This window comes from Bos mutus, chromosome 8 (genome assembly GCF_027580195.1).
Source record: "Bos mutus isolate GX-2022 chromosome 8, NWIPB_WYAK_1.1, whole genome shotgun sequence".
NCBI lineage: Eukaryota > Metazoa > Chordata > Mammalia > Artiodactyla > Bovidae > Bos > Bos mutus.
This window is the reverse complement of record NC_091624.1, coordinates 102,848,805-102,864,186: the sequence shown is the minus strand read 5'-3', so window position 1 is coordinate 102,864,186 and position 15,382 is coordinate 102,848,805. Positions and strand designations below refer to the sequence as shown.

Sequence of the window (15,382 nt, the reverse complement as noted above, 5' to 3'; positions counted from 1 at the left end):
TCCCGTGACCATGGCAGCCATCCCAATGCAGGTATGATTATACCCTTTCACAGGTGGAGCTGATGCTCAGGTGAAGTAAAGCAGGACTGAGTCAGGTCCCGTCGCTGATAAGCAGAGATGGGGATCCCGCCGATGAAGCAGGAGACAAACGTGCCCTCCCTGGCTCCTGCCTCGGAGGACGGACTGTCTCTCGGCTGTGCCTGGGGTGAGTGTCCACCCACCACAGCTGACCCTGAACAGCTGGTGGGCGGCGGAGAGGAAGGTGGGGAATTCCCTGGGCTGCTAGTCGGCTTGCAGCCTGGGTGATGGTGCAGGGCCACACGAGCTGCCTGGGCTGTGCTGTCCCCGGATCTGGGGTCCCCTGGTCATGGGAGGCCTATTGATAGGAGAGGAGGGTGAAGGAAGGAAAATTGTATTCTAAGCCTTTCCATTTTATGCTCTGCAGAGCTGGCTCAGCCATTTGTCTGCTGTGTGACCTTGGGCAAGTTACTTTCCCTCTCTGGGCCTCTGTAAATTAGGAATCTGGACTTGAAGTTTCTAGAGGCTAGAATACCTTGGTTCTCTGAACCTGTGAAAAGGAGCAAGAAGAAGAGGTGTTCCCCTCCTCTCTACTCCTGGCCTCAGCCTGGAAGTGGTCTCTAGGGAGGTGGCAGTTATGGGGGGCCCTGGATGGGGTCCCCCTGAGCTGCACACATCTGTGCTGGGGGTGTGGCTCCCACATTCAGGCCCTGAACACATCCCTCCTCATCATCCCTTCTTGCCTCAGCTGCCTTGGGCTCTTGCCTAGCCTTGTCACCAGGCCACGGCCTAAGGCCCCCAGACACCTGGCTGGGCCCCAGTTCTATGTGTCACCAGGCGTTGGCACCACCTCCTTGGAACTCTGCCTCACCTTGCCCAAGTCATCTGATCCATCTACCTATCCACAGAGGGTGTTTGGCCTGACAAAATGAGGCAAGAGGCCCCTGCTGTCAGAGCCCAGCCTGGTAGGTCCCCACGTAACCCTGATACCCAGGAGTGTCCCTCCTGTCAGGTGGGACCAAGTGAAGTCTGCAACTGGGTCCTCCGTGGCCAAGGGGGACTCCAGGACGCCATCCTCCCAAGCCCACAAGTGCTGTCCACTCCCAGGCCTCCCCACAGTCACTTGACTATGGTCCTGAGGCCAGCCAGAGGGGCCCATAACGTCTGCAAATGTCCCTTTGGGACAAGCTTCTGCCTGCCTGCTACCACCAGTAAGGTGAGGCCCAGACCTCTCTGAGGGATGCTCAGGCCCCAACCCAGCTAGCAGCCTCCTCTCCCCTGACTTACTGCCCATAGAGCACACTGTGTTCTGGGCACAGCAGATTTCCAAATGGGGCTTGTTTCCTCATTCCCCCATGCCTTTGCTTAGGCTGTTCCCTCAGGCTGAAATGCCCTTCCCCACATTTTCACTTGGTGGACTCCCACTCAAGTCTTAGGACGCAGCTTGGATGTTTCTCCTCTCAGAAAGCCTCTTCCACACACACTCCACCCATCCAACCCACCTCCGCCAGCCCGTGTCCCCAGAGAGTGTGTGCATGTTCCCATCAGCCTCTCATGCAGTACCGAGCATGTGATAATGCAATCTGTTTTCCAGCCTGTGTCCTCCCACTAGTCTAGGAATGGATTTATCTGGGAAAGGCATCTTCTTTATCTTTGATTCCACGGGGCCTGCTCCATGCCAGGCACACAGTGGATGCCCCGTCAGCGTCTGCTGGATCATAGAAGCTGCTCAGGGCTCGAACACTTCTGGTCCGCCCTCTGCTCAGTGTTTGATCTTAGACGAGTTGCTTCATTTTTCTCTGGGACTCGGCTTTTCTACTTGTAAATCGGTTAGTACTCGCTTATGTCGAGAGATTTCAGATTACGGTAATTAAAAATAGAAACTCAGGAGATGGTCGATGGTGAGATTTACATTCATAATGCAATCTCTCTCTCTCTTCTTTTTAAGTTTGGCTGCACTGGGTCTTCGTTGCTGTTGGGGCTTCGTGTAGTTGGGGTGCAGTGGGCGGCTCACTGGGGCGGTGCCTCTTGCTGCGGAGCGCGGGCTTCGCTGGTTGCAGCGTGCAGGCTCACGACTGCTTCACTAGGTGCAGTAATCGTGGTGCATGGGCTTCGTTACTCCTCAGCACGTGGACTCACCCTGATCCAGGGAGCGAACCTGTGTCCCCTGCGTTTGGCAGGCAGATTCTTATCCACTGTACCACCAGGGAAGTCCCACAATCACCTTTTGATGATCACTGGAAAATTTTAATTCTACACTGGCCGTCTGCCACCTTTTAGTCTGTCTGTACCCCACCCTTGGCCATCTGTCAGGAATGAAAGCTATTTGTAATGTCCCCAGAGGAGCAGGTCAGGAAGAAAATCGGTGCTACGTGTGGGGAGATGATACATACAGATATATATTACACAAACTCATCTATATACGTATATTACACACACATATGTATTATATACACATATATTATACACCTGTACACACATATATTGCACACAATCAGTTATACATAAATACATATTGCACACATATGCATACATATCATGACTTGCCAAGGCCTGATACAAAAGATTTTGGGACAGCTTATTCTCCCACCCCAATGGGCCAATCCAAGCAGCTGACTCTAATGATTCCTGTTGCTGCTGTTGTTCAGTTGCTCACTCGTGTCCAACTGTTTGTGACCCCATGGACTGCAGCACGCTAGGCTTCCCTATCCCTCACTATCTTCCAGATTTTGTTCAAACTCATGTCCATTGAGTCGATGATGCCATCCAACCATCTCATCCTCTGTCACTCTCTTGTCCTGCCCTCAATCTTTTCTAGCATCAGGATCTTTTCCAATGAATCAGCTCTTCACATCAGGTGGCCAAAGCATTAGAGCTTCAGCTTCAATGTCAGTCCCTCCAATAAATATTCAGGACTGATTTCCTTTAGGATTGACTGGTTTGATCTCCTTGCAGTCCAAGAGACTCTCAAGAGTCTTCTCCAGCACCACAGTTCAAAAGCATCAATTCTGTGGTGCTCAGCCTTCAAAGTAAGGAGTTGGCTGCTAATTCTATAGTAATAAGGTTGTAAGTTCTCTTTGGAAGTAAATTTAGCCCCTTGGTAAGTTATCTTTTCCAGGCCTAATTTTAAAACCCTTTATTATTTTTTGTTGTAGTCCTTCTAGACTTTTCTCCCCCTAGGTCTATGTATGTGTTTACCCACGTATTTTTAAACTTTATTTTAGGATATTGGGATTACATTGTTTTGTAAATTTGCTTTTGTAAAAAGTGAAAATGTAGCCTGAATACATTTCTGCAGCACTGCAGGCCTCTGAACAGGTGATGAACTCTGTTGTAGGCTCTTCTAGAAGTCACGTTTCCGATCCCCATGTTACGGAACCCCACAAATGCCCCACAGTTTGCTGAGGAAGCCTGAATTGCCGTAAATGAGGATCCACTTCCTCAACCAGAGAGTTGACCTGCCGGTCACACTGAGGAGGAAAGGTGTACAACCCCAATCTTTGGGGTACCTCAGCCTTCAGCAGGGCCCCCTCTGCAGAAGCCATCCTACCTCAGGACTCTCTCCTGAGCATGTGTGCCCAAAGAGTGTGTGGGGCTTTCTTGCCACAAAGATAAGGAGGCACACGTTCACTTTCTGAATGTGGGTTCTGGGACTTCCCTGGTGGTCCAGTGGTTAAGACTCTATGCTTCCAATGCAGGGGGTGCAGTTTCGATTCCTGGTTCAGGAACTAAGACCCCATATGCTGGGGAGCTAAATAAATGAATGTGGGTTTTGTTTGCAACTGAACGTCTATTCTCAAATGACATGTTTCCTGCTCCCCGGAGTCATCTGCCAGCCGGATCTCAGGGGAAGGCCCCTAGGGCCCAGGTGCAGGCTGCAAGGATGCCCACTTGCAAGGCCAGGCCGGGCACCCAGAGGGAAGTGACTTGTCCGTGGCTGCGCAGTGAGTCAGCAGCTTGGCCCGGCTGCCCTGAGTGCTGGGAACCGGCCCGGGCCCAGCACGGCTGCCCAAGCCTCTGACGTGCGCCGTCTTGCTCAGGGCGGAAACCTCTCTTCCTGGGAAGGAGGGTAAAGGCCCAGGGGTGCCCGGGCTTGGAGGTGCCTCCTCTGCTAGAAACGGCCTAGTGACTTTGGGGTGACCTTTTCCTGTGCACTTCCCCTCGGTTCAGCTTGGCTGTGACTGTGCAGGACATGGTCTTCCTGTCTCCTCGATGTCGGGGAAGAGTATGCCCAGAGGGCAGGGCTCCCCCTCTTGCTGCCTGTGGGGCCTGGGGTGAGTCACTCACTTCCTCCAGCCTCAGTTTCCTTAGCTGGAAGAACAGGGATCCTGAAGACCCCCTCACTGGATGAGAGGGTGGATCGAGATTCCAGGTTCTCATTAAATGACTCAAAGGTGGTGCTTAATAAATTCGCGCTTTTCTTTTGGCTTCATCCTGTTACTGCCCATCCGCGGACACGACTCACACTGGGGGCCCTTTTCCACAGTCCCTCCCAACCCTGGTCTGCACCAATCTGGCCTGGTGGACGGCGCCTGGGTGCACAACAATCAAAATACAATAGGGTCGCTGTGCAAATGCAACTTCAAGACAGGCTCCCTTATTTCCCTTTAAACTTGGACTCCAGGAGGCCCCCAGCACCCCCTACACACAGACATTCTGAGCTCCAGATTCCACCAGCCAGCCTTTTCTCTGACACTGCCACCCACCCTAACCATCACCCTCCTCCCAGCAGAAGCCCTTACTCAAGAGCCACCTGTCGCTGAGGCCTCCCTTCTGGTGCCCTCCTGACCTGTGTGCCTATAGGCTGTCACCCACGGTCACACAGTGCCCTATGGACAGGGTTCCTACTCCTTGGGGCTCACCTCTAGCTCCAGCCTCCGAGAGGGGAGGGGTTGCATTGCTGTGATGGCTGGTTTAGGGAGAAGAGTGGACGCTTAGGGTTAGGTGTGAGGGGCCTAGGCTCAAAACCCAGCAGGTCACTTATTAGCTTGGGGACAGTAGGTGAGTTCTCTGACTCCTCTGAACTTCAAATGAGGGTATTGAAATAAGGTCTTAAGTTAGAGATGATCTTCACTGTGCTATTTTTTGAAGTCTTCTCTGTGTCTCATTCATTCCAGGGGTTCTACAAATACTCCTTGAATGGAGTAGCAGCCAGCATGCTTGACTGGGTTGTGTGCCAGTGATGGTCATGAACATGGTGCAAGCAAAGCTGTTCCTGGAGGCCTTTTTGGTTCCAGTCTGAGCTCCTTCCCCGAGTTGAAACCCTCAGCCCTTTCACAGACTCCCTCCTGTGCTACACGTTTGAAAAGTTTTCAGTAGCTGTTCACAATAGATCTGAGTGTGGGATTTCCGGGGACAAAGACCTGATGGCAGGGAGAAGGCAGCCCTTCTGGCACCCTTCCACCCAGCATTCCAGGTGTTTGAGCCCTGAGTTGATGTCATCACCAAAGACCACGATGGTGACCTTGGGCAATTTCCTTTCTCTCCCTGTTACTCATTCTCCTCAGCTGTACTGCAAGGTGGCTAAAGTGGGTACCCCTAGGATCCCTTCATCTCTGCTGTTCTACATCTCTGAGGAAAAAAAATCCTCCTTATCTCAAATAAAAGTAGTATTTTATTCTCAAATTTCAGATAGAATGACAGTAGCCATATGGGTTTCAAGGGATAGTAATTGCTGAGTATTGGTGGGTAGCATTAATTAACAAATTTGCTTCTGTAATTAACAGTTTACTTAACTCTTCATTTATCCTGTGTTCTGGGTCAGTGTGGCAGATCAAAGTTGGTTAAGAATGCTTTGTCACTCCTTGCCCTGAAAGGCATGTCTATTTTCCCACTCCCCTGATTCTGAGCTGGATCTAGCACTGCTTTGACCAATAGGACAATAGAATACAGTTCTGCTTTAAGAGGATTGTCACCTTCTATTTCCTACTGCTTGGAACCTGGTTGCCATGTTGTGAGGAAGCCCAAGCAACCATAGAGAGAACCCACATGGAAGGTCAGGGCTCCGAGTCAACAGTCTCAGCTGAGCTCGCAACCAGCCACCAGCACCAGCATACCCGCTAGCCATGCAAGTCAAGCATCTTTGAAGTGATTCCTTCAGCTCAAGTTGAGCTATTTTAGCTGATTCCATGTGGAGCAGAGACAAGCAGTCCATATGAACCCTGCCCAAATAGAACGATCCTGATTATTGTTATTTTAAGCCATTAATTTTGGAGATAGTTTGTTACCCAGCAATAGTCACTGAAACTTCAGAGTTAGTGCTAGTGTGGTGGTGGTGGTGGCGGTTCAGTTGTGTCCAACTCTTGTGACCCCATGGACTATAGCCTGCCAGGCTCCTCTGTCCATGGAATTCTCCAGGCAAGAATAATGGAGTGGGTAGCTGTTTCATTCTCCAGGAGTGCTGGTATATGGAAACCCAAAGATAAATTCATGTCTTAGCCTATGTTCCTTTTAAAACCAGAACCTAAGACAAAGGCTTGCTTGCAGCATATAGCTTCTTTGAGAAGTGTCCTCAAAAAGAAGAAATGAAGCCCAAAGAGGGAAGACAGAGGAGGAAAAGCCAATATTTAGGTGTGTCTCTGAGTTGTCCGCTACTGGGAGCAACTAGTGCTTCATCCCATGGGACCTTCTGAGAAGCCCCCATAGATGGTGTCTCAGAATGGTCTGCCTGAGAGATGAAAGGAAGAAGCATTTAGCCACAGGCCCCCTCCCCCCACTGGCTAGAGTGTTCTATGGGATCTTAGGGATCCCACACTTCCAGGACGTGCATGGTTCCTGACAGTGCCTCAGGCTGTGACAGGAGCAAAGTCCCGGGCAGAAAGCAGGGGACATTTGACAAACACTGGAGTAAGGACAGGCACTATGGAATGGACAAAATTGGCATGGAGCAGTTACTGTAGGCTTGGCTGGAATCTGAGGTGAGGCCCTGAGAATGAGAGGTGGCCCCACAAGAAACGTATGGGATGACACGTTTGAAGAAGCCGAACAGCTGGGGACCTTCTTAGCGCATGCGCCGTGGCTACTCCATGAAGTTGTCAGTCTCTCTCAGTTGCACCTGCAGGGTGGGGATAACTCTGGGCTTTGAGTCCCCATTACCAGCAACCTCCTGGTTCAGAGTTTGAAAGTGAGTCTCCTCAGGACACTAAGACGTCCAACTGGCTTTGTTCTGGAGGCAGTAGCTGCTGGCCCACGTTAGTGCTTCTTGCAAAGAATCTTGAGTAGCGCTGCCCACCTTTCAGCAACAGCCCTATCCTTTTGCTAGGGGAGTTCCAAAGCTTTTGTTCACTCATCTGGCCTAAATTATTCACAAAGACGATAGAGGCATTTGGAGTCTTCCAGAAGAAAACACCTAAGGCCGGTTTACAGAAGAGACTCTTTCTAGCTGTACCACTTCCTTTGCACGGGGATCATGGAGGTGGCATTTCCAGATTGTGCTGGGAATCTGAACTCCACAGGAAGGACAGCCTCCCCAGAAACTCTTCTGAGATGATGGTGTCTGGAGAATACCATCTTTTTTTTTTTTCCAATTGGAATGTAGTTGCTTTACAATGTTGTGTTAGTCTCTGCTGTACAACAATGTGAATTAGCCATAAGTGTACATAGGTCCCCTCCCTCTTGGCTCTCCCTCCCACCCCTCATCCCATCCCTCTAGGTCATCACAGAGCACCCAGCTGAGCTTCCTGCACTATACAGCCGCTTCCCACTAGCTATCTATTTTACACATGGTAGTGTCTACATGTCAATATTGTAGCAAGTTCAGAAAACTATGTCTCTGCTCTCATTCTGCCTTGGAACCTAGGCTGGGAACTACATGGCCAAGTTCTCAGAAGACTGGAGTAGGCGGGATCCTCAGATGGTAAAGAACCCACCCCAATGCAGGACATATAAGAGACGCAGGTTTGATCCCTGGGTTGGGAAGATCCCCTGGAGGAGGGCATGGCAACCCACTCCAGTATTCTGGCCTGGAGAATCCCATGAACAGAGGAGCCTGGTGGGCTACAGTCCATGGAGTCACAAAGAGTCAGACACGACTGAGTGACTAACACTTTCACTTTCAGAAACGTTACCAGGGTTATCTTGCTCCTCATTTCAAAAATGTGGGCACTGGGGATGGTCTCTGTTTCCTCAACCTTTGGAGCTGGTATGAAAGAACTTTACAGAAAATGTCAGAAAGTCCTTTGGAGGACATTTTAAAAGTACCATCACAGGGAGTTATAATAATAAAGCGTGAATGGTTGACAGAAGTTTGGACTTAATGAATTTTATAGCAGAGATTACTGAATGAATAGGGTATGATGACATTGCTGTTGGGGTGAATGTTTTCTGAAGAGGGAATGATAATGATGGATAAACTCAGGTCAGGTCAGTTCAGTTCAGTCACTCAGTTGTGTCCGACTCTTTGCGACCCATGAATCGCAGCACGCCAGGCCTCCCTGTCCATCACCAACTCCCGGAGTTTGCCCAAACTTATGTCAGTTATGCCATCCAGCCATCTCATTCTCTGTCATCCGCTTCTCCTCCTGCCCCCCATCCCTCCCAGCATCAGAGTCTTTTCCAATGAGTCAACTCTTCACATGAGGTGGCCAAAGTATTGGAGTTTTGGCTTCGGCATCAGTCCTTCCAATGAACACCCAGGACTGATCTCCTTTAGGATGGACTGGTTGGATCTCCTTGCAGTCCAAGGGACTCTCAGGAGTCTTCTCCAACACCATAGTTTAAAAGCATCAATTCTTCAGTGCTCAGCCTTCTTCACAGTCCAACTCTCACATCCATACATGACCACAGGAAAAACCATAGCCTTGACTAGACGGACCTTTGTTGCCAAAGTAATATCTCTGCTTTTCAATATACTATCTAGGTTAGTCATAACTTTCCTTCCAAGGAGTAAGCGTCTTTTAATTTCATGGCTGCAGTCACCATCTGCAGTGATTTGGGAGCCCCCCAAAATAAAGTCTGACACTGTTTCCACTATTTCCCCATCTATTTGCCATGAAGTGATGGGACCAGATGCCATGATCTTAGTTTTCTGAATGTTGAGCTTTAAGCCAACTTTTTCACTCTCCTCTTTCACTTTCATCAAGAGGCTTTTTAGTTCCTCTTCACTTTCTGCTATAAGGGTGGTGTCATCTGCATATCTAAAGTTATTGATATTTCTCCCAGCAATCTTGATTCCAGCTTGTGCTTCTTCCAGCCCAGCGTTTCTCATGATGTACTCTGCATATAAGTTAAATAAGCAGAGTGACTTTAAAAGTCCAGGTTCCCACAGAAGAGACTATTCAGATTCTGTCCCCTGGCCCCTGAATAGTCTTTCATCTAAGAGTGGATACTGTAGTCTGGCTGAGAGTCCAGAGTAAAAAGTGTGGCTTAAACCCAGGAGCCATCACACATGCAGGCAGAGCGGTGGTCTTGGCTACAGGGACCCTGCCTTTTGAGATAGTAGAGAAGACAAAAGCTCTCTTCTAGAGGTTGGAGCTCTGGATGCGTCTGTCATGACTTCAATCTCCACCCCCCCCCCCACCTCATTAGTCAAGTGACCTTGAGTAATCATTTCACCTGTGTGAGCCTCAGTTTCTTCATCTGTCATGGGAGAAGCATTCCCTGCCTTGCCAGCTTCCTAACGTCAATCAAATAATGGGTGTGTGCTCCTTGGCTCAAACCACTGACAGGGTGGAGCTGCCTCCCAGGCGATTGGATTAAGGAGCAACCTCTCTTCTGTCTCTTCTGCTTCCCTTTGCATGGTGTCTTCCTTCTCTCAGCCTGGAATCTTAGCTGCTAGAATATCAGTCTCCTAGAATCCTTATAGCCTCCCACCAAAAGGAAGGGAACCCTGACAGCTCTAAGTGGAAAAACACCTGAATCAATCACCAGGGCTGGAGGTGTGGTAGGTGGGGTGATTAAAGAGCATTTTGATTGGTCTAGCTTGGGTCATGTGCCCATGCCTGGCCCAATCACTGTGGCCCAGCACAATGGTGTTCTAGTACTGGTCCACGTGTGAAATGTGCTCCTCCTTTGGCCAGGGAGGGAGGCATTAAGGCTAAGAGCCTCCATCAGAACCCTGTGGTTGGTGCAGGCAGCAGAGACCAGTTTTTCAAAGAAGTTGTTGATCTGTGCAGTCAAAACTGTATGTGTGCGCTGAGGCATAGGGCTATTTTGTAAGCCAATAGGTGCCAGGTCCCTGTAAAGTAATGTCAATATTTCTGTTGTTAGCCCTGTACCTGAGTTTCTGTGAGGATGACCAGGGACTGAGACCCTGCTCCAGTCTGAGTATCCTGGCCAAGAAGGTTGAGGACTTGATTTATTGCCTATTAATGAAAATTCCATGTCTTATTGATACAACAGTTCTCTCATTTAAAAACAGAGAACACTGTGCAAGTGCCTTTAAAGGACTTCTCCCATCGTGGTTTTCTTTTTCTACTCTATCCACACAGCTGTGTTTGGCTGAACTGGTGGTTTTTGGCAATGCTCTCAGGTCTACAGACATACAATGTGCCTGACACCGTGTGACGGTCTAAGAAGACATCACAGATGTACAACGGCTCCTGGCTCTCAAAGGAGTTGTAAGCTGGCAGGACTTGCAAACGAGGACCAGGAGTGCAAAATGGTGCAAAACAATGAGTGCTCAGGAGCTGCTGGAGTGGAGAAGAGCAGGGAGGCTGTGGGACTCAGGATGTCTGGGCTGGGGAGAGAAAGGCCCCTGCTTGTGGACTTCTCCCTACCCCCTGCCACTGCCAGGCCACCGATACTTGAAAGCCAGTAAAATGGGGAGGTGAAGAATATGACCTATGTCTAGACTCCCTGGTGTTTCTTAGCCCCTGCCCATCAGCTTCCTCATCTGTAAAATGGTGATGGTAATAACAGTACCCACTTCATAGGACTGTCATGAAAATAAAATGTTACTACACATCAAGTGCTTACAGGAGTACCTAGCACACAGCATGTGTTCAACTCACGTAACTTGTCATCATGTTACATCAAATATTTGCTTGTCGATTCACTGACTTTCTCTCGTCCCACCAGATTATAAACTTCATGAGCAGGGGCTCTTTTTTTACTGTTTGGTGCAGTATTCTCAAGGCTCAGAATAGTTGCTAGCACACAGTAGGTACTTACTAAATATCTGTGTACTACATACCTGATAGTTAATATTATACTTGGCTTGCATTATTTTAATAGCTTCCTTCCTGGTCTCCTCTCTTCCAGATTCTATATCCCTCCAATCATTTTGCTCTTACTCGAAAGGTCAGGGGTTTTGGTTTATTAAGCCTTCAACTAACTGGACAAGGCCCACCCACATTAGGGAAGGCAATTTGCTTTACTCCATCTGCAGATTCAAATCTTAGTCTCATCCAAAAAAAAAAACACCCTGTCAGAAACATGCAGAATAATGTTTGGCCAGGACTTTAGACAGTCTTTTGAGTTACATGCTGATGATACTAGAGCAGATTTTTGTCTTGTTTTCAGTAACACCGGTATGGTTCTCAGGGTGGTTGCTAAATGCAGAGAACCATTTGTATTAACCTTCTTGAAAAAGAGGAAGTCTAGATCCTTGCATTTTCCTAACTCACGCACTTTCTTGTTGAACTCATTGCTGTTATAGGTGTATTGGAAAACGAAAATGCAGTTGCAAATACCAAGAGAAATAGTTGCAGGTTTACACCCTCCAGTAAGTGGCAAAGTTGCTGCAGCAAGTCTGCTCCAACTGCTCCCTCTGAGCCCTTCATCAAGATTCCGCCTTTGAGGTCCTGCACATCACGAATATACCCTTTGCCTGCCACTCCCGCTTCCCCACTGGCCTTCCGGTGGCCAGGTGGCCTCGTGACTCTTACAGGCCAGCCACCACCGGCTGGAGCAGCAACAGTCCATCCCTTTGCCCACCCCAGAGCAGGAGTCAGCTCTTCTGAGTTGCTTGTACCCGCCAGAATTCCAGCATCCGAGGGAGAGCCGCACACGCTGTCTTTTAGAGGGTTACACCAAGGCAGGAAAAGCTTGGGAAGGAGACAGAGGTCAAGCCTTGTCATCTTCCGGTTTTAGCGTCAAGTTTACTGAAAACTCACTCACTGCCCATGTGACTCACAAACCAGGAAGCTGGCAGGAGCTGGAAGTCCAAGTGGAGGGGTGTCAGTCTTGTCCTGGCTTCTCATACAGAGATTCTGAATAACACTCCACTGAACAGTGACCCATCAGGCAGGACTCCAGGACAATAAAAGTCAACCAGGACTGTCCTAGACCAACCGGAGCAGATGGTCACCTCACCTCTGGAATGCTTTATTCTTGGGCTCTCGGGGATGATTCATCTCTCTCTGAGGATGTTAGTGTGGGAGTGGGCCTTCCACTCTGGCCAGCAGGTCTCCCACTTGACAGGAGGGAGCGCTGGGCTCAGAGACAGAAAGGACATGGACAAGGTCACAAATGCCAACAGTGCTGGGTGCAGCGCTGGGTCTCTGGCCTCCAGGATGGTGCCTGTTCCCCTGTCTCAGGCTAAACAAGATGGATTCTCACAGAAGGAAGTGTTTTCCAGAGGTGTGGGCTCTGTGCCCTCCAGCAGGAAAGCCGGTGGGTACAGCAGGCTGCATGTGGTAGATCCTCAGAGAGGAAGGGGTCCCAGCACCTGTTTCCCTGACGGTGCTGCAGGGGAAGCACCCCACTGAGGGACAGGACCACCACCCTCCCTCTTACCTGTTGAGACCTTCTTGGGGCTGTTGTATTGTTCATGTCTGTTGTCTGAGCTCAGACTCAGTCACCAGTGGTGTCTGACTGGCCTCATGGGACAGCCCTCTCCCACCCTGCAGGGAAAATCTATTTGGATTGGATTTTCAGGAGGTGAAAGGTGGTATCCAGCAAGAAGATACAGAACATGCAATAAGTGTTGTGTCTTCCCCGTCCCCACCTCCTTCACCCACGTAACTCAGTTACACATGAAACAGACATTCAACAAGTTCTGCAGCCAGGACTTCCGTGTGTTTCTTTTAATCACTAGAGATCTCTGACCTATTGGGTGCCGAGTGCATCACATAATCCCTTCATAATTGAAAATGGCTCTTCCTCAATCAGAGTGTTCAGACCGTAGACATCAGGGGCCTTCTACTTCTTTGCTTTTGCTTTCTTCCCTTTGTTGGTTTTGGACAACTTAAGAGCTTCGTCTTGGCCTGACTGACCAGCAATGGGGACCAAGGGAGGGATGGGAGCGTTGAGGTTTAGAGTCTTCTTCTGAAGTTTCAGGTCCAAAATATCAAAGGTTATCTGTATCTCATACTGCAGCAGCTCCTTGAGGCACTCGATCTGGATGTGAATGGCCTCAGTGATGAGTTTCTCTAGCTCCTGCAAGAAACAGAAGGTGGCTGGTAAACAGGGCCTGGGGAAAGCTGAGGCCACCTGCAGGCAGAGTCCCACCTCAGGTGCCTCTTCTCAACCCAGCTGTCTCCTTTCTCAGTATGCTGGGATCTTCCATTCCCTGCTCCCCAGACCTACTCTCTGTCCATCTCCACCCTACTCTATGCCCCAGGAGGCTGACTTTTAAGAGCTGCATCAACCAGCTCCCTTGACCTGTCACTACCGACTGGGTTCAGCCAGTGGGAGGCCCTGGCAGGAGATCGGAGGGCGGGGAGAGGATGAAACCCCCATGGCCCTTCCTCCATCCCCCAGGCCTCCATGAATGCCAGCTCTGCAGGCAGACAGGGCACTGCGGAAGTCTATGGTGGTTTGGAACCTGGGGGGCTCCTTTGGTGGAATCTGTGCTAGAAAGAACTTGGACTTTGGGGTCAACCAGGCCTCAGTCCAAATGTAAACTCGGCCACATGCCAGCTCGGGAACCTTGGGTTAAATCAGTTAAACTCTCTGAGCCTCAGTCATCTCATCACTAAAATGGGGGATTGAATACATCTGAGGGATGTTTCATGAAACATGTGCACAAAACCTGTGCCCTCCTGTGCCCTCCCAAGGGTGAGGACCCCAGGGTCCCGCCCGCGGGTTCTCTTGGAGGGAAGGGACATAGACTGGGGCAGGAGAGCCTCCCCCTGCCCCACGGGCCCCTCTCACTTCTCTGTTCAGAGTCTGGTGCCGCCGCCCAGGCAGCTGGGAGAATGTCTCCTGCAGCAGGTGCTGCTGCTCTAGGCGCAGGGCCCCCTTCAGCAGCAGCATGTTGGTCTGCTTCTGCACCTCGGCCGTGCTCAGCTCCTCCAGCTGCTGCTCGTGCTTCCAGACTTCCCGGTCCTTGCCCTCGGCCAGTGGGAGCGGCTGGGGCGGCGTGCACACCTCCAGGTTAGTAACAGTCAGGTTGACATCCTGGTCCTGGCCCAGCACATACTGGTAGAGTTTGTAGTGGCGGATGAAGGTGTTGTGGAAGTAGTCGCACAGGGCCAGCAGGTGGGTGGTGTTGAACTGCCCCTGGTAATCTCTGAGCTTGTTTCCCAGGATTGTCACGGCCTCGGTGATGGAGCAACCTGGGGGCACAGAAGGGCTGGGCAGCAAGTATGAACCAGACCAAAGTGGCAGGGATGGCTGATCAATATGTGCTCACCCCAGAGTCCATGTCCTATGAACGGTTGTATGTCACCAATTTTTAGCTCGAGAAAGCCATGGAGTGTATCATGTTTCCCTTTTTCCCTTGGCTCCTGGGAAGGTCAGGGGGCAATTTTATACAGTAACTTACATTTATCCTATTTTTTTCTTATATGATTATCCCACTCCTTGCCTATATTTTGACATTTAGCTCTTGTTTTAAAGGCTGATTTCAGCTATGCTTTATGCTGTTTCCACTTCAGACCCTTCAGGAAGGAGGTGAGAGTATAAAAGAGATTCTGATATGAGTGGAGCGTGAGATGGTTGCAGAGACAGGGACATTATACTGGCCACTTGGGTCACTGACTTAGGCAAGTATTGTTCAGACCATGTAGAGATCAGCTCTGAGGGTAGCACTGGGCAATGCTCCTTGGAGGATAAGCCATCTTCTCCCACCTTCTTCCTTTCACATCTCTCTCTTTTTAATTTGTTTACTTTTCAGCTGCACTGTGTGGCATACAGGATCTTAGTTCCCTGACCAGGGATCGAACTCATGCCCCCTGCAATGGAAGAACAGATTCTTCGCCACTGGACCACCAGAGAAGTCCGCCTTTCATGCCTCCTGCTCACAACTCCATCAGAGGCTCAGGGTAAGAGTGTGGTCAGGAGGGCAAGACTCTCCCCAGCATATGACTGCATCTCAAGACAGAGGTGGTTCAGTAAAGGGTCTTGCTGAGTGAGGTGCATGCCCTGTGGACAGATCTCTGGCAGGGAGAGGACAGGACAAGTGACAGAGAAGGACCCTGGACCCTCATATGGATGCCAGCACCAGGGGCACCGTGAACTCAGCCATGTCTCTCTCGCCCCC

At 50.0% G+C, this 15,382-nt stretch overlaps 1 protein-coding gene across 1 annotated transcript in view; it reads right to left on the bottom strand.

The window, feature by feature from the left end:
- Window positions 1-13,098: 13,098 nt before the first annotated feature.
- Window positions 13,099-15,382, bottom strand: part of C8H8orf74 (chromosome 8 C8orf74 homolog) — a 30,734-nt gene continuing 28,450 nt past the window's right edge. Inside the window, exons 3-4 of the mRNA XM_070376150.1 lie at window positions 14,053-14,456; window positions 13,099-13,335 (exon numbers count right to left, since the gene is read on the bottom strand). Coding sequence (XP_070232251.1) covers window positions 13,099-13,335; window positions 14,053-14,456 — 641 coding nt within the window. The remainder of the gene's footprint in view (window positions 13,336-14,052; window positions 14,457-15,382) is intronic.